Genomic DNA, 23,559 nt, shown 5'->3' on the forward strand with positions numbered 1-23,559 from the left:
TTCTGCATTGGAAGAAAATCTGCTATGGAGGAGTAAGGAATCTATCCTTCATATCTGTTTTTAAGTGACAAGGTACTGAGGTTCTGGGCTCCTCGGCACAAGAAAGACAAGGAGGTGCTGGAGAGGGTCCAGTGGAGGCCGACAAAGATCATTTGGGGTCTGGAGTTCTCTTTTATCAGGGGAGACTGGAAGCTGGGCCTGTGTAGCCTAGAGAACACTGCAAGGGGATCACATTAACGCATGTAAGTATCTCAAAGGTGGGTGCCAAGAGGATGACGCCAGACTTTCCAGTGGTGCCCAGTGACAGGATGATGAGCAGTGGCCATACACCAACACACAAGAATTCCCCCTCGACACGAGGAAGAACTTTACAGAGCACTGAGCAGGCTGCCCAAGGAGACTGTGGATTCTGCCCTCTGGGGACATTCGAACCGCACCTGGACACGTTCCTGCACCACCTGCTGCCTTGGCAGGGGGCTGGACTAGATGATCACCAAAGGTCCCTTCCAAACCAAACCGTTTCGTGACTTTGTAAACCTTTCAGGCATTCCCCGCCCACACGGCGAGCACTGCCGGCCCCGCACGTCCACCGAGCTGCACCCGGCCCAGCCGAGCCTGCCCTTCCCCCTGTCAGCCGCGCACACGGGGCCGGGCCGGAGGCGGAGCGCGGCCGGGGCGGAGGGACCCCCCAGGGACCCGCTTTGTCCCCGCCCCGCCCCGCCCCGCGCGGCCTCAGGCGCCCCTGGGCTGGCGCCGGGGCCCGCCGCTCCCAGCATGCACCGCGGCGCGACGCGCGAGGCGCCGCTGACGTCCCAGCCCCGCCACTGGGCAGCGGCGCTGGCGTCACGAGCTCGCGCTGCTGAGTCAGCGGCCCACCGCCGCAACGCCCGGCCATTGGCTGCGGCGGCGCCGGGCCCCGCCCCCGCAGCCGGGTGGGCCTATAAAAGTGGCTCCGGCGCCCCCTCCGCGCCTTTAGCCCCGGGTGTCTGAGAGGAGAAAGATGCATCGACTCCGCTCACGGGCCTTCACGGGGATTTCTGCCTTTGCCGCCGGTTCGCCTTCCGCCAGCTCTCGCCAATCACCCCCGCTGCCCCGGGTCGAGAAGTCAGCCTCGCAAAGGCGTTGGAGTAAAAAGCGCTCCTGCTCTTCCATCGGCTGATTGTCGCTGATTCCCGGGCGGGGGGGAGCAGAGAGACCGAGACCCGGAGAGGGGCCGCGGGAGCCGAGCCGAGCCGAGCGCCGCTGCGACCATGCCCAAGCCTAAGAAGCGAGGGAGCAACCACCAGCGCGGAGCCGGTGAGTGCGGCCGGGCCGGCGGGCGGGGGCGCGGGGTCTGGACGGCGTTTCCCGTGGCCGCGAGAGGGCCGCGCTGTCTGGCGGTGCGCCGCCTCCCTGCGGGCGGCGGGTGAGCAGCAGGACGGGCGGCCGTGGGGCTCTGGCTGGCCGGGCCGGGCCGGGGCCGGGCGGGTGACAGGAGCCGGCCCTGAAACCGCCACCTCACGCCGCTGCGCGCATGCGCCGGGGGGGCGGGCGCGGCCGCGCTGGCGGCGCCGGGAGCGCCCCGGGGCAGCGGCGGCTCGGGCGGCCCGGCCGCGGGTCCGCCTGCAGCACCACCGCCCGCTGCTGGCGCTGCCGTCACCGCGTCCTGGCCGGAAAGGCCGCTGCGTCTTAAAGAAAACCCCTTATTCTTAGCCTAAAATAGGATATAGTAAAATAAGCGGCCTTCGTACAAATGCAGAATGTGCGTGTCTGAGGCGCTGACGCTTGGGGCAGAACGGAGGTTTTGTGAGGTGGTGAAAAATTGCACTTCAAGCTAGTAAAGCTCTGTGCGGCATCGGTTTTTAATACCAATTTTTCAGGAAGTGAGCAATTTATAGGATGTTTCTGCAACTGCTCTTATTTTAGTTTGTGAAGAGCTTGCTGTCGTTGTTGCTACTTTTGTTGAATCCCTGTTTGATTTGAGCGAGAAAGTGGCCACGTGAGAGCTGTGAGCTTCCAAGTTTGTTCGCTCACACATTGGCTGGTAGGGGGTTTTTAGGTTATGGTTAATGATACACATGGGTGCAGCTTAAAGCAGCAAAACTTCCGGAGTGTGACTAACTTCATTGGAAAGCACTTGGACACTGGTCCAACTGAAAGTTGATTCTGCCTAGATAAAAACAGTTTTTCGGGGGTTTGGTATTCAGGGAGCCTGCCCTGAAGCTGGTTGGCCCTCTGTGCAACCTTCTAAATAATTTAGAAAAAGCTGAAAGAACAAAATTCAGAGTTCTGTAAATGATGTTTTGGGAACTGTTGGGGAAATAACAGATATGAAAAGGGAGGTGAACATTGGTAAAAATACTACTTTCTTACTTTCTTCAAAAAGTCTGAAGCTGCTGCACAAAGGCCTTCTTGGTCCTGAGAGGGAAAACTTCAACTTCCCCTGTTGAAGCATTTGATGTTCTGGCTTGTAGTAAAAGTAATTCAGTAGTGAAAGAGTTGGACATTGCTGATGCTGTGCATACTACACTTAATGCCATAAATCCTACATTGAACTTGGCTAATGTATGTTTGCCTAAAGTTTTAACTTACAGTCTCTTGAAGTTCCTCAAAATAAAAGAAATAAAGACTGTATGGCATTTTTTAGGTAGCTCATTCTAGCAGTTAAATTAACATAGACCTATTTTTGAAGCTTAGTCACAGGAAACTGCATTAACATGAAGTTGATTGTAGAAAGATCCTGAAATTACGGTAGGAATTCAGCCAATTCAGTCCAGTAGAACTTGGACCAGTACTAGCTGGGCTCCTTCTCACTATTTACAAATGATCTTCCAGAACAGAGCCAGCTAAGCCTTCAGAATAGGTGGGAGTAAAGGAACCAGCAGAGGATGTAAATGTTCTTTCTGTGGTTGGGTCAGGGAGAGCTAATCTGCTCTGGGAGGGGGTTCAGTTCTACTTTTGTTGCTCAGATCTTTTCCATATAAAAAATCACCAGACTGTTGCCTTCATCTTTCCTTAGGTGGTCAGCCCAGAAATGTGCAGCCTTTTAGTGATGAAGATGCTTCAATTGAAACTATGAGCCACTGCAGTGGTTTCAGTGATCCTGCTAGCTTCACTGAGGATGGTAAATTCTTTTATTTATATCTATTCATCTTTACTAAATCAGCTCTGGTTTTGTGTTTTTAACTTTTAAGTAGTAGACTGTAAGTAGCAGTAACAAAATAATGACATTACATTAACATGTGTGATGGTTAATCCAGTACCTGTTGTTTTTGTTTGGTAAGAATATACTCCAGGTTTCATGAGCCTTGTGAAGCTATCATGCTTTTTTTTGTTAGAATAGAATATAGATATAGAGACAATAAGAATTTTAAGGTGAATTATAAGGTATGGATTTTCATAACAGGTAGTCGAAGTGGTAAGAACTGCAGAAGAGTTTAAGATGAGAAGAGTCACGTTTGCCTGTTTTGAGCTAGCTTTATCTCCTTTACTGTCTTTTTAACCTGGACTGCTCTAATGCAATTTTATTGAGAGGAGGAGACCTGAAAGCCTGCTACAGGGGAATAAGCAGGGAGCCATCTCTGGATATGTGCTACTCCTCACTGAGCTCCTGTTGCAGAGGTGTCTGATTGATGTCATATAGGACAGGCTGCTTTGACTCACTGCATCAGCTGTGAGCACCTCACTGTACTCCAGGGATAGATGTAGTGGACTGGATGAAAATGTGTTGTTGACAGCATTGGCTGATGGTCATCAGATGGAGAAAACTTATGTAAGACCTGATTTGCTCCCTCATTCTTTCTTGGCATGTGTAAAAAGCAGATCTAGAAACGACAGAAATGTATCAATAGGCCAGTTTTTTAAAAGTATTTTAGGGCGCAGTCTGATGTAGTAGGTTTAACACCATTTTGCTGCTGTGATACTGAACAATTCTGTAGCTGGTGTCTGTTAAGCTGCTTTCTTATTAGTGTTAAAAACATTGTGTTGGAACTACTGTGTCTGCTAATGAAATGTGTATCAGTAGGACTAAATAATTTCTTCTGGATTAGGGCCTGAAGTTGATGAAGAAGCCACTCAAGAAGACTTAGAATACAAGCTGAAGGGATTTATTGATCTTACGTTGGACAAGAGGTATAGTCTGCTTTCTCTGATTTAATGAGGAAAATACACATGAAATCTTTTTCTATGCTTACTAAGATTTTTACTCTGGGGAAGACTTCTGGATCTAAAAAAACCTTTTTCCTTCTACTGATTTTTTTGGGATGGGTTAGGCTTTCCTTTCCTAATAAATTGAAGTTGAGTGACTTTCTTTCCAGCCTGCAATATTACTGTGAGCCTATCTCCAAACAAAATTTTGCTGTCCCTGAGTAAAGGAGGCAATTCAGAGCATTTCATTTCTTTGTGGTGCTTCTGTGGATTACTCTACTATTGGGTGCAGACAAATATAAATCACCATAAAGCAAAGGCAGAGATTGAGCTGATATGGGCTGATTTCAAGAGATCTTCCTTCTCTCTTTTAACAGTGCAAAGACAAGACAAGCAGCCCTCGAAAGTCTGAAAAGTGCATTTTCTTCTAAAATACTATATGAATTTATCATGGAAAGGAGAATGACACTAACTGATAGCATTGAGCGCTGCATAAAGAAAGGTAATAAACATGCATGCTATTAGAAAGCAGTAATCCTTATGAATTACCACATTGTTTAAAGGAAATTAAGATTGTGAATGTTCTCTAGTACTTTGCAGAGTGCTTAATAATTTAGGTAATGTTACTTTTTAAATTTAGGTGTCACATTTTAGCTGTCCTAGAAAATTACCTGAAATTATCTTCTATCTATTGGTTTCTGAATTTCCACTTACATGCTTTCAGACTGTTTAAAAGATTAAAGGAGGAAAGCAGTGCAAAAGGTGATTGCTCATCACTGTTAATCCCTAGGTAAGAGTGACGAACAGTGTGCAGCCGCTGGACTGGCGTGTCTTCTGTGTGTGCAGATGGGGTCAGGAATTGAAAGCGAGGAGATTTTTAAGACCCTTGGTCCAGTTCTGAAGAAGATTGTCTGTGATGGAACAGCCAGTATCCAAGCCAGACAGGCTGTAAGTATGAAGTGTTTTATTTGCCAGGCAGGGACAGAGGGCTGCTTTTGACCAGCTCACTGTTGTGTAATCCAGAACTAAAGGTTACCACACTAGTGTGTACTCACAATGTTGACATGAATGATGTGTAGCAGTTTTCACTGGCTTAAAAAGCTCCACCTGAAGGGCGAACATGGTTCTCTTCAGCTGTTATATATACTGCTTTGTGAAGTGTTTGAACTCACTGTATTGCAGCTTCCTCACTGCAGTTCTGGGGGCTGATGTTTGGGTCCTAGAAAACATTTTCCCACTTTCCCACTGAGTGATATACCCTTCTTGTATTAATTTTGTTATATTCTTGAAATTTGATTTTATTCTTAAACAACACAGGAATGTTACTTAACGATTTACATTTATTTATGGCAAGATCACATATAGCACATCTGGAACTACATAAACAATACAGCCATACTATTGAAGGTATTTTTAAGTTACTTTTGCCCAGTTATCTCATTTATACATCAGTGGTAAGCTTGAAATAGGGAAGATTGTCCAAAGCTCTTGCCAAAAGTTTTACTTTTTTTTAAACTTCAGAGATTTAACTAATATTCTTCAACTTCCCTTTATCACTATGTGGCTGACTATTCCTATACTGGTCAAGCTGTGGCACAATAGATACTGTCAGCTGCAAAAAGGAGACAGTATTAGTTGAACAGCAGTCATTTCTACAAAAAACCAAAAGCTATTAAAGTTTATCTGTTCAAATGTAGTTTTGAGTCCTGTGTGGTTGGTGGAAACATCACTTTCAAGTGTTTTTTCCCTTACTCTTCATAAGAGAAATTGGACTAGAATATGGGGCATAGGGAACAGATCTGCAGGACAGCTTGGAAAGTTCCTGGAAAGGGTTTTCAGGGACAGAGTTTTCATGCTGTTAATTGTAATAGTGGTCAGAAGGGGAAAATGTTTCCCACAGGTGTAAATAAATATCATATAATTATCAGCATAATTTTTGTTTGTAAATCCTAGTGAGTTTTAAAGTCAGTGGGTGAAAAGAATGCCATGTGTAGCTCTTTCAAGGGCTTTGTAAGCTATTTTAAAATAATAATACATGAAAAGTGAAGGCTTGTGAGCAGCAAATGCTGTAAAATCATCCTGAGAGCAGATGGGAATTGGGAGCTAAGTATTACAAAGAACGTGAATTAAACAGGATTGGAGACTTCTAGACTCCTAAGGTTTTTATCTCAAGTTTCTGCTACTCCAGATATTAAATTTCAAAGGTCCCAAGTTTAAAAGTTTTGTCAACTGTAACATTGTCAAATACTGACTTTTTTTTTTCTTGTGTCTAGTGCGCAACCTGCTTAGGGATTTGCTGTTTCATTGTGACTGATGACATTACGGTGAGGATGATTGATACCTTTCAAATGTAGTAAACTGACAAGATAAAAATATGTGACTCCTAAACCACTCCCATTGTATTTTTCCCTCATACAGGAGCTGTACTCTACTATGGAATGCCTGGAAAACATCTTCATGAAGGCCTATCAGCGAGATAGAGACACTAATGGTGTATCAAGTACCCCTAATACTGTCCTTCACGTCAGTGCTCTTTTAGCATGGACACTGTTGTTGACCATTTGTCCAATGAACGAAGTGAAGAAGAAAATTGAGATGTGAGTATCTTTCTTGGAAAGCAGAGTTTGTAATGACTCTATATGCAATGAAGCAGTGTCAGTAAAATTCAGATCTTAATGGAATATGACTTACTCTTTAGGCACTTGCATAAACTTCCAAGCCTGCTGTCTTGTGATGATCTCAATATGAGAATAGCTGCTGGAGAAACGCTAGCGCTTCTGTTTGAGCTGGCACGTGAAACAGATGCTGTAAGTAGATGTCAGCAGCTAAACCATCTTTCCTCGGGACAGCGATGAGACAAATTACTTAACCTGTATTGCATAGCACCCTGGATCTCAACAAGTAGCAAATAATTCCATGATTTATGTTCTTTCTAGTGAGTCTGCCCCAGTCTAAGTGGGTATAGCAATAATTCACAGCTATTATTTTTTACACTTAATTTCTGTATTGCAAAACTGGACCAATATAACTAAATGCATCAAATACTACTTACTAGAAATATGGAATGCAAGATTTAAATCTAAATCCAACACCTGCTTTTAAAATAGAATAAAAAAGATACCTCTAGAGAGATTCCAGGATAAAACAGTATTGTTTACTTTAGAGGGGAACATTCATCAGCTGCTTATGCAGACAAGTTTGAGTAATTCATAACCTATACAATTCTGCTCTCACAGCCAAAAATCTAACATCAGGTAGAAAACTGGTTGACTTTAAGTATGATTCTTTCAGTATTCTTACTTACAGAGCTTGAGAAGAATAACTCATATTGCATGATGTTTCACAGCATTTGACTATTTCAGTCAGTTAAGAACTAGGCAGTCATTTTAAGAGGGAGATTTTTAAAGAATTGGCACTGATTTTGGACAGATATCAGTAATACTATATTTGGTGAGGTTTCTTGGAGTTTCTTTTGAATTCAGTTAGGTGCAAGCTGCTCAATGTTAGCTTGGACACAGCTAAAATTGTCTTTACATTCTTGAATATGCCTTACTAATTTTCAGACTTCTTTTCTTGACAGCACTGAAGGAAACAGCCTCCCTCTGCTTGCACATGGCACAGTTTGGGAGAATGGCCTGAAGGGCTCCCAGCTCAATCAAGGCTGCTGCGCTTTGCCAGAATGCTGTCTAAAGTGCAAGGATAACTCCATTTAAGTCAGGAGTCATGACACACTAGTACAGCATAGTCTGAAACAACGTTAAGGCTTCTGTATAAATGCAAGCAGTGCGGATTTGAGTCTCTTGGCTATGGAAGTCACCTTTAAAAGAAAAAAAAATAAGTGGAAACCACAACTTGATCCTTTATTTGGTCAAGCTAACTGCAAGTAATTAAAATTTTAAAATATGTTAACAAATGAGACTGTATTCATTACAATCTCTTCTGTTCCATTGAGGAAGTGCCCCTTTAATCATTACAGGGCATCGAAGCCTTAACAATCAGTGCAGATTAAAAATACTTGATGTATTTGCCTTTGACCAGTTCCTTTCAGAAAGCGTGCAGTAAGCTCACTTTTCAGTTGACATGACGAAACATTCAGATTAAAAAACCCCACAAACCACAAAAACTTTTTACGTAAGTTTGTGTGCATTCTTAGTAGTCCAGGTGAACTGCTGCCAAATTATTAAATGCAGTGGGGAAAATATTTATATATATGTAAAGCACATATTAATATAATAAATAGCACTAAGCTATTTATTGCCGTTTATTTGAAGTGTTTTGTTAAACATTAAAAAAAAATTACAACATGCTTCCTAATTTCCCATTCCATACAAAACTTAGAGCTAAATGTTCCATACTGTCAGTCTAATGGTGTCTCACGGTTTGCCTTCAGCAGCATGAACTCTGTGCTAACAACGTTAAAGTGCCCTCAGCTTATTAGCAGGAGTAGTTCAGCAGATCTGTTAAACAGTTTGAGTCCCTTGGAATTATGGAGTAGAACAGATTGGCAAGTGTATATGCACACTGACAGAGCTGTATGGTTCACATGGCTGACCAAAACAGCCTGTGTTAGTGCCCTTCCTGGTAAATGAGGTGCTGTGACTTTGTTCTTGTGGTTTCAATGCTGCAGATGGAACTGCAGAAGTCTTTTTAAATGAGAGGTTATAGAGATCTACATGTCCAAAATTTAAACAAATCCATTTTCTTGTTTGCGAGGAAGGAGGTTAAGGCCTTAAAATAAACTAAAATCTAAAAACACCTAAAAAAATTTTTTTGTAATTTAGGATTTCTTTTATGAAGATATGGACCTTCTAACAGAGAAACTAAGAGCCCTGGCTACTGATGGGAACAAGCACCGAGCCAAGGTGGATAAAAGAAAGCAGCGATCTGTCTTCAGAGATGTTCTACGGGCTGTTGAGGTGATTCTTTTGTCTTAGTTACAATCTAGACCTTCAAAATACATAGTGCACAATTTAGCTAAAACAATTTTATTATTAAACACAGTTACTGTTCAGTGAAAGACACTGGAAAAGCTACTTCAAGTGAGACTTTGTAGTTTGATCAATTGTGGAATAAATTGCTTTTTTTTAGGAATGTCAGATAAAGATACTGGGAATAGTTAAACATTGTGGAAGCTAAGGAGAAGGCTTGGTATAATTTGAAGTAACCTTTAGAATTCTGCCTGTAGAAGGATCTTAGTCACCTATTAGTACTTGTTACATTCCATTGTCCCAAATGTAGCTACTCATACCTGTAAGGTAGAGACAGGCTGACCTAAAGGTGACTTCTGCACTCAGGACTGGTTTTCCTGGAGATAAGTGCAGTTCTTAAAGTATTTTTAAAGATGAAAGTTGAGCATTTGTTTTCTAAAAAGCTTTCTAATCATGAAGAATATAAGCTTCAAGTTCTTAATGAGATTTTGGTGTGCATCTGCTTTATGAAAAAACACAATCTTTAGCATATGTATACTATGTAATTTGGAAGGTTTTGGGGTGCTAAATTCATCAGTGAAAATAAAGTTCACTGAGATGTGTAAAATTCCTAGTACAAAAGACTGTTGAAATTAAAATGATAGATGGTGTTTCCTTTGGCTTTTGTATAGGAGCGTGACTTTCCTACAGAGATGGTGAAGTTTGGACCTGAGCGCATGTACATTGACTGCTGGGTTAAAAAACAAACTTACGAGACGTTCAAGGAGGTTCTGGGGTCGGGGATGCAATATCATTTGCAGGTGAGCTGCTCTTTGATACTTGCTCCCTGTCTGGCTTCTTTGATAAAAATTAGACTGAATTACAAAATCCTGAGTAGAACTTACTGAAGTGATGAGCTTTGCATTTGAGGTGTTAAATGACAGCATTTAAAATATTAACTACAATGAGCTACAGCGGTCTGGGTAAGCTGCTTCCGAGTCGTAGCTTCAGGCTGTGCTAGCTTAGTGATCGACTTCTCCAAGAAGTAAGAAATTGGAGCTGAGTGTCTTTCTAGCTTCAGGGTTTTTTTTTTTGAATCCTTATTCTCTCTTTCAGCAGAGTGGTATAGTTGGCAGGTATAAAGCTGTGTGCCTCCACTCTTCCTGTTCAAGCCTGTAAAAGAAAGGCAAAGTTTTAGTCAAAAATAATGAACACAACTTGCACCCCAATGACGACATTGTTCCAGAAGAGAAGGCATAAATCTTTATCTCCATTCTGGGAACTGCTTGTTTACTAGTCATCTGTTTACATGTGTAAACAGAAGCAGGAGCTGTAGCTTAGGAATAGATGCTCCCAAATTTCTGTGATAGTCATGGGGTGAAGATCTTCAGTCCTGTGTTAATTGAATTTCTGTGTGTCTGAGGGAGTTGCAGGTTTTTCACTTTTTTCAAGTACTACTTTCACAGACATATTTTAAAACTGGTGTGTTGTGAAACCATACAGGTCTGTTATGCTGCCTGATTTTGTGTAGAACAGAACAGTGTCTTATTTGCTTGGACAAAAATATCAAAGGAGGCAGGAGGAGCTGTGTGTCTTCTCAAGGTGGCAGGCTTTGCTTTAAGTCTTATTCCGGTTAAAGGAGGAAGTGTTCTTCACTCAATTGCAAAAGATAGCAGCAATTTGACACAAATCTTAGTATTTCTTACTGGAATACTTGATATTTTACAGTAGTCAACTTCAGAGACTTGATGATTTAGAGGGGAAACTGATCATTTGGTGTGTTTCTTGTTTAGTCAAATGACTTTCTTCGGAATGTGTTTGAGCTTGGTCCACCGGTAATGCTGGATGCTGCAACTCTTAAAACAATGAAGATATCTCGTTTTGAAAGGGTAGGTTATTGTGCCTTATTGAATTTTCTTTACTTCCTACTCTATTTATCCTGTACTTCAGAAGCTGTCATTGTTACACTTGTCACTGTAGTTCTAAGAGTGCCTCATACTCTCCTGAATAAAATCCCGCATTACTTGTATGCATCTAGATTCTCCACTAGGCATGTGTCTGCTTCTGTGTTTTTTCCAAGGGGTCTGGAGGTTGATGTGATTGCTGATGGGTATTAGATTCATGCTCCACACATGTGAAACTTGGTCTCTTCTGAGATAGACATATTTTTGGGGAGGGACCACAGAAAACTGTGGAAATGGAGCCTTTATAAAGCCAGTATCCAAAACTCTGCTGTGTGAAATGGGCACTAGGAGGTTGGCCTTGTTCTGTTGATTGTGAATGCATTAATCCTGCATATAATTTGGGGAACAGTGCTATCAAGTTTAATCTGGGGGTAAACGTAACCTGCATGGTATCTACTTCATGTTCAAGACTGACTGGCTTCCAGAACTTTTCATTGTTCAGCCTTTCTTATAAAGGCCAAGTTTCTTTTATCTGTCTGTAGATATATATATATACTAAAATTAGCCTTTGGTGCAAAGATGGCATACTATAAATTTCAGAAGGCCTACCAGTTTACTTCAAAGATTATTCAAAAAGATATTTTGATTTAAAACATGAAAGATCTGAGGGGTAATAAGCCTTATGGCAATATGTAATAATTTTTTTTTATTTATTTTGCAGCACTTGTACAACTCTGCAGCATTCAAGGCTCGAACAAAGGCTAGAAGTAAATGTCGTGATAAAAGAGCAGATGTGGGAGAATTTTTTTAGATTGCCTTTTCAATGGGGTTCAGTTTTCATAATTCAAATAAATTTGTAACATTTGAATGCATTTTTTAACTTCTGTAGTCAGTTTGCAATTGTGCAAGGGTTTGTTACATATAATGTAATGTAAATATAATGCATGTTGTTACTTAGTTGCATATACATTGTATATAGGTTGACCTAACATTTGGTACAGGGATATATTATAAAACTATACATTAGCCCCCCACTAGCTCCAAAGCTTGGTTATGTTGTAACTGATGTATTAAATGGGGTGGGTAACTGTAGTCAAATGCTGTGTGTCAGATTGAATTCTTTATATAAAAGTAAAGTAATTCATTGACCAAATATTCTGGTAAGAATGTCCCAATATGAAAAGATGACCATATTTGTGTGAAATTATTTTAGTAGCTTTTTAAAACTCCAGTGGTAGATGGAAAATTCCTGTGTACGTATAACTTTATCCTGACAGGGACTATGAAGTTCAGTAACTTCCACTGACAGTCAAGTGATTGACAAATACTTGCCTCAATGTAAAATAAAAGCAAGATTGTGTTCTGAAAATTAAATATTTAATTTTTTCGAATAAAAATGTTATGTAATAACATAATGTGTTATGTAATAAAGACACTAAAACCTAGATAGCTGGAGCTTCTGAACCTGAAGATCTATAAAAGTGCTTGTTTGAATAAACATTCTTAAAATGTTTACCACCAAATGAAGTAAACATTGCATTGAAAACAACACCGCCCCCTGAAAACTCTTGCCTGCTCTGATAAGGGAAAGTTGGGGTTTAGTGCGTTGGTTGTTTTTTTTTTGTTTTTTTTTTTTTTCCCCTCCTGTTTTCTGATTACAGCTGAACCTATTCCAAAGTCAATGCACACTGAGTTGTACTTTCTACTTTACCCTCTTTTTTCCCCTCAAATAATCCACTATGTAAGAACTTGTTTGGCTTGCAAAACTGATCATTTGGACTACACCAAACTGTGATTGAACACATGTTGTTAGTGTCATACAAGTGGAGAAAAAACCTGATCTTTGAATGAGGAGAAGCTGTGTGCTTGTATGTGCCTGGACCAAGACTATTCCCTTTGAGCTAAACTGTTCCCTGGAGCTAGTTGCTGTTTCCTGTGCCTTCTGCCTTGTCACCCTTGGTGTGCTTTGCCAGACACTTTTGATAGGTTCCTCCCCAGAGTTTCTGCAGCACTTCCTGGCAGGGGGCCGAGCAGATGTTTGCCCATTTGCCTGTTACACTGTAGCTGCTCTCCCCAGTGAGATTTCCAAGGCTGTTGGAGAGGTGGGTCTTTTGCAGCCCTGCAAACTTCCCTTGGAGAGGCTGGATCTTTCTGTTAAAATAAATTGTGTTGGTGTCAGGAGTTTTTGTGGTATGGGAGTCACTGATTTTTTTTCTTCTGGCTTGCACATCCTTATTTGGTGGGAGGACTTCCACGAGACTCTTGCAGAAAGGGAGCAATTCTGATCAGCAGAACAGCAGGGTCGGAAATACAAGTCAGGTGATTTATTCTCTGATGTTTCCTGAAAGAGAAATATGTTTTATGGGCAGTTTAAAGGGACTCAGAATTTTAGACATGGGATAGTTTCAGAAAGGATTTGTCTTGAGCTACAGTTCCTCTGCGTGTCAGCTGCCTGTCAATACAGTGTGCTTGTAACACTGCCTTCTGCAATGTCAGCAAGGAAAAAAGTGATCAAAAGAACTGTCAGTAAAGAAGCAATTACACTACTCAGCACCAGTTCATCAGAATTGATTTTTGAAGAACTAAGGACACCAGACAAATTAGTCCACCACATAATACTGTCCCACTTGAATTCATAAAGTACACAGGAGAAGGGGGAAAAGACCCTGGTTTTTCTAGTCTATGACTTTAAATACTCATGACTGCAATACTGTAGATATGACTCTTCTGCATAGCAAACTGGTTACTCATAGCTACAGTGTTGTAGATATGACTTCAGCATAGTAAATGTATTTTAGACAAGCACTAAACCTAAGAGGTTTGGCACTAACCAAAAGGTTAGTGAAACACTGATCATCAGGAACAACCCTCATTCTCCAGGATGGCATATTATCATGATTCCAATATAATAAAAAAGCTGTGTATGTGCTGATTTCTGTTCTAGTAGATTAATACAGTGGAGTGTGTATACTTAGCCAAGTTGAATTCTAAATATAGACTGAAAGGGGCAGTCTGTTTCATAGCTATCTTTATGGGTACTGCAGGACTTGACAGGTTCCTATGGGACTAAGAGAGAGGAACTGCAGAACAAGTTTTCTTCACATGATTTTCACTGGCTGATTTCTTCCATACTGGCACATTACCTGAATGTAATTATGTTGTAAGTAATGTTTCATTCTCCTGTTTTTTAACTTTTTAGAGTTTATTTACTTTTTTTTCTGTGAAGAATTTTTAGTGTGTTCTCATTCTAAGGTTTTTTGATTTTGTTTTTTTTTTACCACAGCAACTTAGGAAGAAAAGTTGTATGGGGGAAAAAAATCTTTAGGCAAGGTTAAAGTAAAAGAAAAAGTGAATCCAAAGGTCCCAATGTTTAGATTGGTTTGTTTGGAAAATTATACTTTTGTCGAGTGACACTGATGTTTATGTCCTTTTTCCTTTGGCATATCAGTGGAATCAAATGTAATATAAACTTTTTCGAATTAACAATGATAATCTTTACTGTGTTTACATGGGCAAATACTTAAATAATTGGGTAACATTGGCAAATACTTAAATATTGGGAAACATAATTATATGTTTCTGCACTTACCATTATAAGTGCAGAAACATAATTCATAATATTAATGAATCAAAGGTACTCACATTTCTTACAGATCAAGTTTTTAAGAAGAGTCTTCCCTGAAGCTGTGGGGAGTTATTAATCAAAATAGAGAAACAACTGCTCTTCTTCTAAAAATAACCAAAAGTCTTCGTGCATGAAGTGGTAACTTTTAACACACCATTCAAACCCAGGCTCTATAATAGTTGCTTTGGCTGAGGATGTCCAAGTGGGGAGACAGCAAAGCAGAGCCAGCTCTGGGTAGGGACGTGCTGCCTGGTGTCATGTTCTACAGGAAGGACAGTGGGCACAGCCATCTGTCCTGAAGTTACTGCTGCACACCTAAAAATCATATACTAGGTAAGGTTAACCCCTACTATGCCAGCTTTTCTACATTTTCTTTGTACTTTGAAGCAACACTTCTGAACAGTGGAAAAAAAAAAAAAAAGTTGTAAGCTTTTCTTATGGGCTGTTAAAAAGAAATATGAAAGTATCCATGTAGTCCTGTCAGTCTCCACTAGCAGGAGAACAAGCCTCATTGTCAGGATTGGTTTTAGTGCTTGGTCTTCAGACTTACTGAGGCTCATTGAAAATCTACTTTGCAGCGTGCTCAGATTTGGGGGAATTACAACCATCTTCTGCATTTGGTTTGATGAGGGAAGGAGTGAGTATTTTCTGGAAACAATGAGGGCTCAAATTTTAGGGTTTTAATTTAAGCGTTATATTAGGAATCTGGTCACACTGAGTTCTATGTTCCTTGGAGAGGAAGAGAAGGCTCAGAAGCATATCAAGAGGACAGTTCAACCCATCTAGGATTCAGAAATCCCCCTTAGGTGCTTAACACAAGTCATCAAGAGAGGTTTGCATCCCACCAAGTGCTGATTTATGTTGGCAGATGAAATTGAACTTGAGAGCTTTATAAAATACTAAATGGGTAAGATGCATTCTACTCCAAATTTAAACTAACCTGTGGGGGCTCCCTCCTTACATTCACTAGCAAGAAAAATATACATTTAGGCTGTGTTTCTAAGGTGAGAAAGGCATATCTTAGAGTAAGAGGGATATTACCTGGAGGAATGTATTTTTCTTCAATAATTACAGAGGGAGTTTTCAGTGACAATTGTAGACAAACATGCTGACTTATGGTGTCTGCATCTCCTTATGGCTAGAAGTGTAGTTTGTTTCTAGAAGACATTTTTGCAATCAGAGTAGTGTAAAGAAAAGCAAAAGACTGATAGGGAATAATGTGCAATACATAGAAGCTGCCTCCCTAGGTATTGCTTATTTTCTATATATAATCTTCCAAAACTGTATTTATATTAAGAATCATTCACTGAGTTCATACACCCAGACTCTACAGAGAAACTGTTTTTACTAATTGAACCTCATCCAGTGCCTTTTTTAAAGCAAGTGGTATTAGTCTGAAGAAAAAAAAAATAAATTTGTCTAAAACTGTGTGAAGTAGAACTGCATTACAAGACTATATTTTTTGTTCCATTTTGCACAAATAACTTCACAGTGATACTCTAAGGTGTATAAACAGATACATACTCTTGTTGCTTATCTCCTACATTCATACTTGCTTTCCCTGTCTTATCTCTCAATTACTTGATGCTGAAAGAAGAGGACCTGAATTACATCCTTTCTGGAAGTGTTTGGTTTTCACTGTGGTCAGAATCTCACACCACCTCTTACAAAGTACTCACCAAATCAAAGGATAATATACTAAATAGGTACTATTCAAATCAAAAGTACCATTCAAAAGTCAAACTGACTTTTCTCTTTCTTTCTCCATACATATATGCATGTGTACAAACACAATGTAAAAACGAAATGTTTTAATCATTGGAGATTTCCAAGAATAAACAAGTGTTATGTATTGAGTTATCCCTGCCTTCAAGATCTAGTAAGTGTGCTAGTCCTTCAAATCTCTGTTTTTTAAGGGTTTTAAGGATTTTTTAGGCTGCTCAGTATTTCCTTAGAACAGGATGCCAACTGTTACAAGTTATTTCCCGTAGCCATGTGTTAATTTACCTTTTAAATTCTTATTTCCATTAGAGACAATGGAAAAGCCTTCCTTGGAATTTAACCTGCCTGATACTCATGAAGAAGGAAAACTTTATGTAGTTGATTCCCTAAACAACCTAAACAAGCTAAATGTTTGCCCAGCTGAATCCCAGCATTCACTAGGTATGTATGACAGGTGATCTGTGGATTTCTATATATACAATCCATAATGTGCATCACTGATGTAAACAACCTAAGAAACCAATAGGTATGTCAAGCTCTTTACTGAAAACTGTAAGAAAAAGATTGGAAATGGCATAGTTTAGACAGATCAGACAATGATTTAGCTGCCCCTGCTGAGTATTTCTGCTTTAGGTTCCTGAAAATCCTTGCATTTAGTTAGGGATTTACTGTCAAACCTGAACATATCTTCCATTTCAGTTGGAATTTATGAGGTGATCACTTGTAGGATAATGTCTCTAGTAATGCTCAATATACACCTACTAAATAAATAGCATCATAGCTCTTCCCAAGCACTAAAATTCATATGTGGCAATAGAAGCACCTGAGAATTTCTGTTGATTCCTTTAAGACGCATCTCCTAAGAACTCAAACCAGTTACCTGAAATATCCTGTGAAACTTTTAAGCATTTTACTTTCCAGACTTTCTTTACTTAGAGTTTCATTTATGGCTCCCACATTTCTACTTGCTTGATAAGGCTTTTGCCTTTGATTTCTCACAGCAACAAGAGTATTTTCACCCAGTGATAGCTACAATTGGAGTTCTTTGTTACCTGAGAATATGTTAAAACCTGGAGCATTCACACGACAATATTTGAGTCTGCTTTTATTTCCTTTATTGTAATGGGAAATTTGAATGAAGAAATTTTTAGACCAGCTATGTTGAAATGTGTTTTGAGTGGCCATAACTTAATCACGCTTCTAGTTATGGGTCTTAAATGTTTTCACATTACTTCTGTTTCCAAGTCCCCTAACTCTTCCTAATCCAACTAACTAGAGTGGTGCTGGTTTCTGCATTTAACATAAATATTTTAGACATAAAGTAAAAAATCCTCATAAGCAGATTATCTTGATATTGTCACTTCTACACATAAAAAATGGGACAATGGCATACATCAGTTTTAAAGTTAAAGAAACTCCTTTCAGTGTAACTGTTTTTCTTTCTTTTGCAACTTTATTGGACAGTATTATTTACTTTTTGGGTAAATATACAAGGTTCTATGGAAACACATGTGATTCTCTGGAATAATCACATGCATGCCCATCCCTACATTTCAGCAGCAAAAACTGGTAACTTAAGAAGTATTTTATTCATAAATTTGTAAAATCCTTTGGTTCTTTCTAGGATTATTCTTTTAATGTAGCTTTTAAACTTGGAGAGTCTGCTCATCCTGCCAGCTACGTTACTCAGCAGTATAAAACTCTGGTTCTCTTGCCAGAAAATCAGAGACTTGTCAAAAGCTGTTAAAAATGTATATACTGTTTGGTTACTTCACTAGGAGCCATGCAGTAATTTCATGGTTTAGATGATAAAATGTTTGCAGTGTTTGCAGTTTGACAAGAATGTGTGCTCACCAACTCCTCACAACACTTGCAGCCTGGCATGTTCAGCCTGATGAAATAGTAAGAAGCATTCATTAGGCAGAGCAAGCTCAGACCACTTTTGACACCACTATTGATAACTTAGGGTGCTTGGCAGGCAGCAGTAGTAGGCCCTGTCCATCCCTATAATTCTGATTAGAAAGCAATATTGGTGCAGACACTTTGTATATGGTGCATTTGTTTTGAATGCTAAGGGAATAACAATAGATATATTCAAATATTCAAAGAACAAATATGAAAATATTTCAGCTTATTCATGGGCAGGAGTGTTTTAAACACATAATAAAGAAAAACAGAGATATTCCCAGAGATCTATCATCTCAGTAATTGCTCAGCCCTAGGTAGGGTCATTATTAAAATGCAGTAATGGCATATGCAGCCTTTCCTCAGCTTTATCATTACAGGCTCAGTTGAAAAGACCTCAGAGATTTCCACCAGCTAAAACAAGAACATGATCTAGAAATACATTTTTCACAGATGCACACACTACTCTCCCTTTCAGAATGGCAAGACAGTAATTACAGAAGGATAAATTACAGTAATTTGCATGTAATTTTAGTATGTATGAGACTGACACCAAAGTGAAATTGCATTAGCTTCCTCCTCCCTCTAAAGCAAAAAATAAACCCAAATCTTTGTAAGTTATTACAGTAGTATACAAACTTAAGTTTAAACAAATCTGGCTCAAGTGTAAATTTTTATATATTCACATGAATTTCCTCATGGTGTTCACTTGTTATCTTTGGGGCTTACTGCCACCTCACACTGATTGCAATTGTTTCTATGAGTGAAATTACTGACTCTCCCTATATATGCAACACATTCTTCAAAAAGCAATGAACTGCCTTGTTGAGCTGATTCAAGGTCAGCATTGCAAGTGCCTTTCCTTTTTCCCCTCATTCTTCCTGTGCTTAAAGGACAACATATGTAATCTATATGAGAATCTGTTCCATTCTTGACAATTGGTGGGATAGGTACCTCATTTTTTACTGGAATGAACCCAAAATTCCTAAAGATGAAGAGGAATATTGAAAACATTTGTTTTAAGATAAAACAGTCAAGACCTACATTCATTCTATCCAACATTAAGAGCTTAACTGAGTTGTTTACTTTGGGAAATTAATCATTCCAGGGATACGTCTCATTAAACAGAAAAAGAAGCATATCTAGAGGATGAATGTGAATGATCAATCTGTACATTGATTTTCAATATGAATGTCACTTTCTTCCCTTTTGAAAAGGTTAAATGCAATCAAGCCCTTACAAATCTGCCTGATGAAAACTTCATTGCAACCTTTGTACATGTAAAACAGCTGTAAAACTCTGAACCATAAAACAGGCCAACTTCAACAAAACACTGTATTTCAACAACAGAAACATTTCTGTTGAACTTGTCCTAACAGCTATAAAAGATGTATTTTTCATATTTCCAAATTCAAGCTGAGTTAGTAAAGTTGATTTTTCCCTTTTTCACTAAATGTCACAGGAAATAAAATCTGTTGGCCAAATACATAATGTATTCTGCACCATTTCATGAAGCCAGAAGCATTTTGTCATGCTTATCCTTACCAATCTTAAAAAACTGTATCACCAAACGATTTGTCATCTCTTAACAGATGAGGAAGAGAACACTGGTGGTGCTGGAGAAAGTATGGCAGGGAGCAACACAAGAAACCAATGTTTGTTCCTCATCACCTTTATTCTTATTTTGATCATCAGTTTGGCACTTGTTTCATTTGTAATATTTTTAATATGTAAGTAAACCAAACAGTAGTTCTTAAAAATGTACGGCCAATTTGAAAAAGCACTTTGCTGAAATGTGTCATGCTACCTTATAACATGCTACTATTTGCATGGCCAGAGGCTTTGGCTGATTCTGGGCACTGGGTCGTGGTCCTGGGGGCAGAAGCACAGGCAAACACTCTCTTGGGGCTAAAAGGCACAATTTTATTCTTAGCGCTAAGAATTTGTGATCTTCAACAGCTGTGAAGAATTTATCTCAGCAGCATTATACTGTGTTGCTAAAAATGCTGACTGGAAATGAAATTAAAATTTAAAGGTAATTTTATGGCAGTGAGATACTTTGGCAATGTGCCTTCCATTCCTTTCCAGATAAAACTTACTATTGGGGTCATTCCACCAAAACTGGAATTCCACCCAGGCTAGCACTTAAATCAGGCTACCTGAAGGAAGACCTGACTCTTTGTCATCAAAGTACCGACTGGAAATTTATTTGGAACTAAGAAAGTCTTAAGCATAAGAAAAAGAATGTGACATTTATCAAGATTTGCATGTAGCATTGAGTCTGTAGACACAATTACTGTTCCAGTTTTTTCAGGACTGATCAGATGGGCTTAGCTAAAGACATGGCTGCTTAATGGAACCCTTGCCACCTTGGGGTTTTCTGAGCTAATAATATTGAACAGAATCTGAGGTGCATTATTTCAATTCACTAGTCTATTTTGAAAGAATTGGAACCCATGAAAGCAAGATTTCTTATATCCTTTAGTAGGGGATTTTCTGAAACATAGCAAAAATCCTGATTTCTCATTAAGGCCAGGAAATTCTAATCCTTGACTAAATTTTCTTACAGGGAGTCAAAGAAATATCAAGCAAGTAAAGAATATAAAGTCGATTTTAAGTAACATGATTGTAAAATCCTAATTGATATACCTCATGCTTGAATTTCAGATTTATTTAATGTGGAGCTGCTACAAGTAGAGCCTTGGTATAGAAAATTAGTATTGGGTTGCTCTAGTGGAAAAATTATAAACTAAAATGAAAACCTTTCTTACAAGAAATAAAGCAGTTTGCTTGGGCTCAGGTTGGTGGAGGCCTGTGGTTTTTAAACTGATTTCCAGTGGTGTTTCAGTTTATGTTTTATTAGATACATATAAATATAGTATATTATATAATCTGAGATGTTTGCAAACCACGTGCATTTTGCATTGCCACTATTACACTTAAGCTTCAAAACCCATGGGTACATTTTTTGAACTTCAGAAAGCCAAAATAAAAAAACTCCAAAAGTGCATATTGGTATGCCAGAGGAGGCTGGCCTCGAAATGCCAGTATTTGCAAGAATTTTTGTTTAATTTAAAATAAAATACATGCATATACTTACGACAAATTGATAAGACATTTCCCTTTGGACACTGATGGATATGCTCCTGAAAACTGCAAAAATTTTTTGACCCATATATGATTTTATTACCCTGCACTAAACTAAAAAAAGAATCCAGTAAATAAGCAAAAAAGAATGTAGTGAGCAGGTAAAACCCACCAGATGTATAACTTCTTACTAGGTTCTGCCATAGTTTTCCTGTTAATTATTTTTAGTCATTATAATTCCTTACAAAGTCTCACAGGAATAGAAGTGAGGGTAGTGATGCTCTTGACTTAAATGTTGCTAATTTAATGTGGTACATTTTCCTTTTCAAGTTCAAACTAGAAATGAGGTGGACCAAATATCAAGCAGACTACTATCTGAAAAGAAGAACATAGAAGAGCTAAAGAAACTTAACAATATTATATTAAAGCATCTGAATCAATCCAGAATTAAGGAAAAGCCTTCGGATCTTCATGATTACCTCTTTACTCATGCTGGACTCAAAGTCCCTGGAGAATAAATCTTCTTTGGAAAGAAATTCAGCATATTCATAACTCAGATATTTTCACATATGACACACAGGTTGCTGAAAGATGGTTGCTGAAACATAGCTGTAAAAGCCAACTGAATGAAAAATATTAGCAAATAGTATTTTATCCAATTTTATGTGGACATAGATTTGTAATACTAAGCCCGTGATTCACAATAAGCAATGGATTGTCTTTGGGGCAAGACTTCCAGATTCCCTGCACATTGTACGTTGCAGAGGTAAGAGCCTAGTTTTACTTCAAATGTAAGTGAGTGATCACAAGAAATCACAAGTTCTATTCACATGATTCCAGCATGATCTTGTTCACTTAATCATTCTTCTCTTACCTTTATACAAGCTTTCTGTTTGTTTCTATTACTGTTTATATTTAAGGATAACTTCAGATTTCATAACTTATAAATAAATTCATTTCTGGTCTAGAGTTTCATGATTTTCCCTTCTGTGCACCTAAATATACTGATATACTACTCTTTTTGTGGGAAAAAACCAAAACCAAAACCAACAACAAAACAATCCTTGAATAACAACAAACCCTTTCATAAGATGCCATAATCAGCCCAAATTTGTATTGACAGAGTGTCCTTTCATCAAAAATGTGTTTAGAGGACTCAGTCTGGTAACATCATGGCATCATCACAGCCACTCTATCTCATAGCAATGCCAATACAGTGTACTCACAATTTGCAGGTGAAGCCCAAGTGTTTTTATAAAGTGATGTGGGAAAAATACTACATGTTCTTGCATTATCCCCTATAGTTGCTGCTGGTCACCATCAGAGAAGGGCCAGATGAAATATGGTTGGAACCTTCATGGTTTTAATGTCAAGCAATACCACAGAGGCTAAAAGGAGCCACCCTCCCTGAATTTACACAGTTGTGGAGACAGATGTGAAAGTGTGATCACATAAGGGACGGCTGGGTAGCTTTGTCATTTTTAGTATTTAGAACCTTCTACTGAAATATACATTAAGAAGGCACCTCCATAATCAAGCAATAAACTGGCCACTCCCATCATGATGGTGGAATGGCAGCTGACACTATGGAATATGTCCAACATCTTCTCTTTTATTTAAAGTTCTCATTCTCATCCATAAGAGAGAACTCCATAAGAGTTCTTATCTCTTCTGGACAGTTTATAAGAAAAGTCACCAAAGTCAACAGCTTGCATTGCAGTCTTCTTTTCCAGAATTCATGATAGTCCTTTCTGTGATGCCTACTTCACTGTCTGCAACAAAGTGAAGAACTAAGTCCAGGAGAATTTCTTGGTATCACTCTACTTGGAGTTGCCCACCAATTGCATTCCTGCTATGACAAGTGCTTTGCTTTACACCTGTTTTACATCACCTTCTTTCTATTTCCTCATTTTTATTTTCCCGATATATTACTATCAAGTTATTTACATGAAAAGGGTGAAGACTGATTTCAAGAGTTATTACTCCTGCTGTTACTTCCCAGCTGCAATTTTAGTTATCTCCTCTGGACATCACAAGTAGTTTTTACAAAGGTGACTCTAATATACCTATCAGAGAATGATAAAAATAAGTGTAGAAAATTTGTAAGGAGAGGAACACTGAAAGTCTAGCCCAAACATCTTTCTGTAAAAGCTGTTAAATGATAAAAGAAAAGGTATCTTAAGACTAAAATCATGACATCTGCAGTGTTGCTCCTCTGTACCTCTCTAAGCTGCCACTTGCTTTTTAGTGACAGTATTAATTTCTCATCTGTCCCACTCCCATT

General features: G+C 39.1%; 2 protein-coding genes across 3 annotated transcripts; both read left to right on the plus strand.

The window, feature by feature from the left end:
• Positions 1 to 956: 956 nt before the first annotated feature.
• Positions 957 to 12,381, plus strand: IFRD1 (interferon related developmental regulator 1). 2 transcript variants are annotated; one of them, XM_083860376.1, is made up of 12 exons: positions 957 to 1,296; positions 2,999 to 3,103; positions 4,029 to 4,110; positions 4,503 to 4,627; positions 4,916 to 5,073; positions 6,399 to 6,449; positions 6,544 to 6,722; positions 6,824 to 6,932; positions 8,907 to 9,041; positions 9,725 to 9,853; positions 10,826 to 10,921; positions 11,658 to 12,381. In XM_083860376.1, the coding sequence occupies exons 1-12, from the start codon at positions 1,251 to 1,253 to the stop codon at positions 11,745 to 11,747; spliced, it is 1,305 nt and encodes a 434-aa protein (XP_083716502.1). In that variant the 5' UTR covers positions 957 to 1,250; the 3' UTR covers positions 11,748 to 12,381. The 2 variants fall into 2 exon arrangements, with proteins under 2 accessions (XP_083716502.1, XP_083716503.1); XM_083860377.1 differs by lacking the exon at positions 6,399 to 6,449.
• Positions 12,382 to 12,792: 411 nt separating this feature from the next.
• LSMEM1 (leucine rich single-pass membrane protein 1) lies at positions 12,793 to 22,168 on the plus strand. The gene is made up of 4 exons (XM_083860378.1): positions 12,793 to 14,096; positions 16,593 to 16,724; positions 19,781 to 19,918; positions 21,606 to 22,168. Exons 2-4 carry the CDS (start codon positions 16,598 to 16,600, stop codon positions 21,791 to 21,793), a joined length of 453 nt encoding a protein of 150 aa, XP_083716504.1. The 5' UTR covers positions 12,793 to 14,096; positions 16,593 to 16,597; the 3' UTR covers positions 21,794 to 22,168.
• Positions 22,169 to 23,559: the final 1,391 nt, after the last annotated feature.

Source organism: Zosterops lateralis, assembly GCF_965231275.1.
Source record: "Zosterops lateralis genome assembly, chromosome: 4".
Lineage (NCBI taxonomy): Eukaryota > Metazoa > Chordata > Aves > Passeriformes > Zosteropidae > Zosterops > Zosterops lateralis.

Excerpts from the sequence above, each read along its gene's own strand:
- IFRD1 (XM_083860376.1), top strand. The coding sequence starts at position 1,251 with ATGCCCAAGCCTAAGAAGCGAGGGAGCAACCACCAGCGCGGAGCCG. Across the intron at positions 1,297-2,998 it reads CAACCACCAGCGCGGAGCCG|GTGGTCAGCCCAGAAATGTG; the intron begins GTGAGTGCGGCC and ends ATCTTTCCTTAG. Across the intron at positions 5,074-6,398 it reads GTATCCAAGCCAGACAGGCT|TGCGCAACCTGCTTAGGGAT; the intron begins GTAAGTATGAAG and ends TCTTGTGTCTAG.
- LSMEM1 (XM_083860378.1), top strand. The coding sequence starts at position 16,598 with ATGGAAAAGCCTTCCTTGGAATTTAACCTGCCTGATACTCATGAAGAA. Across the intron at positions 16,725-19,780 it reads TGAATCCCAGCATTCACTAG|ATGAGGAAGAGAACACTGGT; the intron begins GTATGTATGACA and ends ATCTCTTAACAG. Across the intron at positions 19,919-21,605 it reads ATTTGTAATATTTTTAATAT|TTCAAACTAGAAATGAGGTG; the intron begins GTAAGTAAACCA and ends TTCCTTTTCAAG.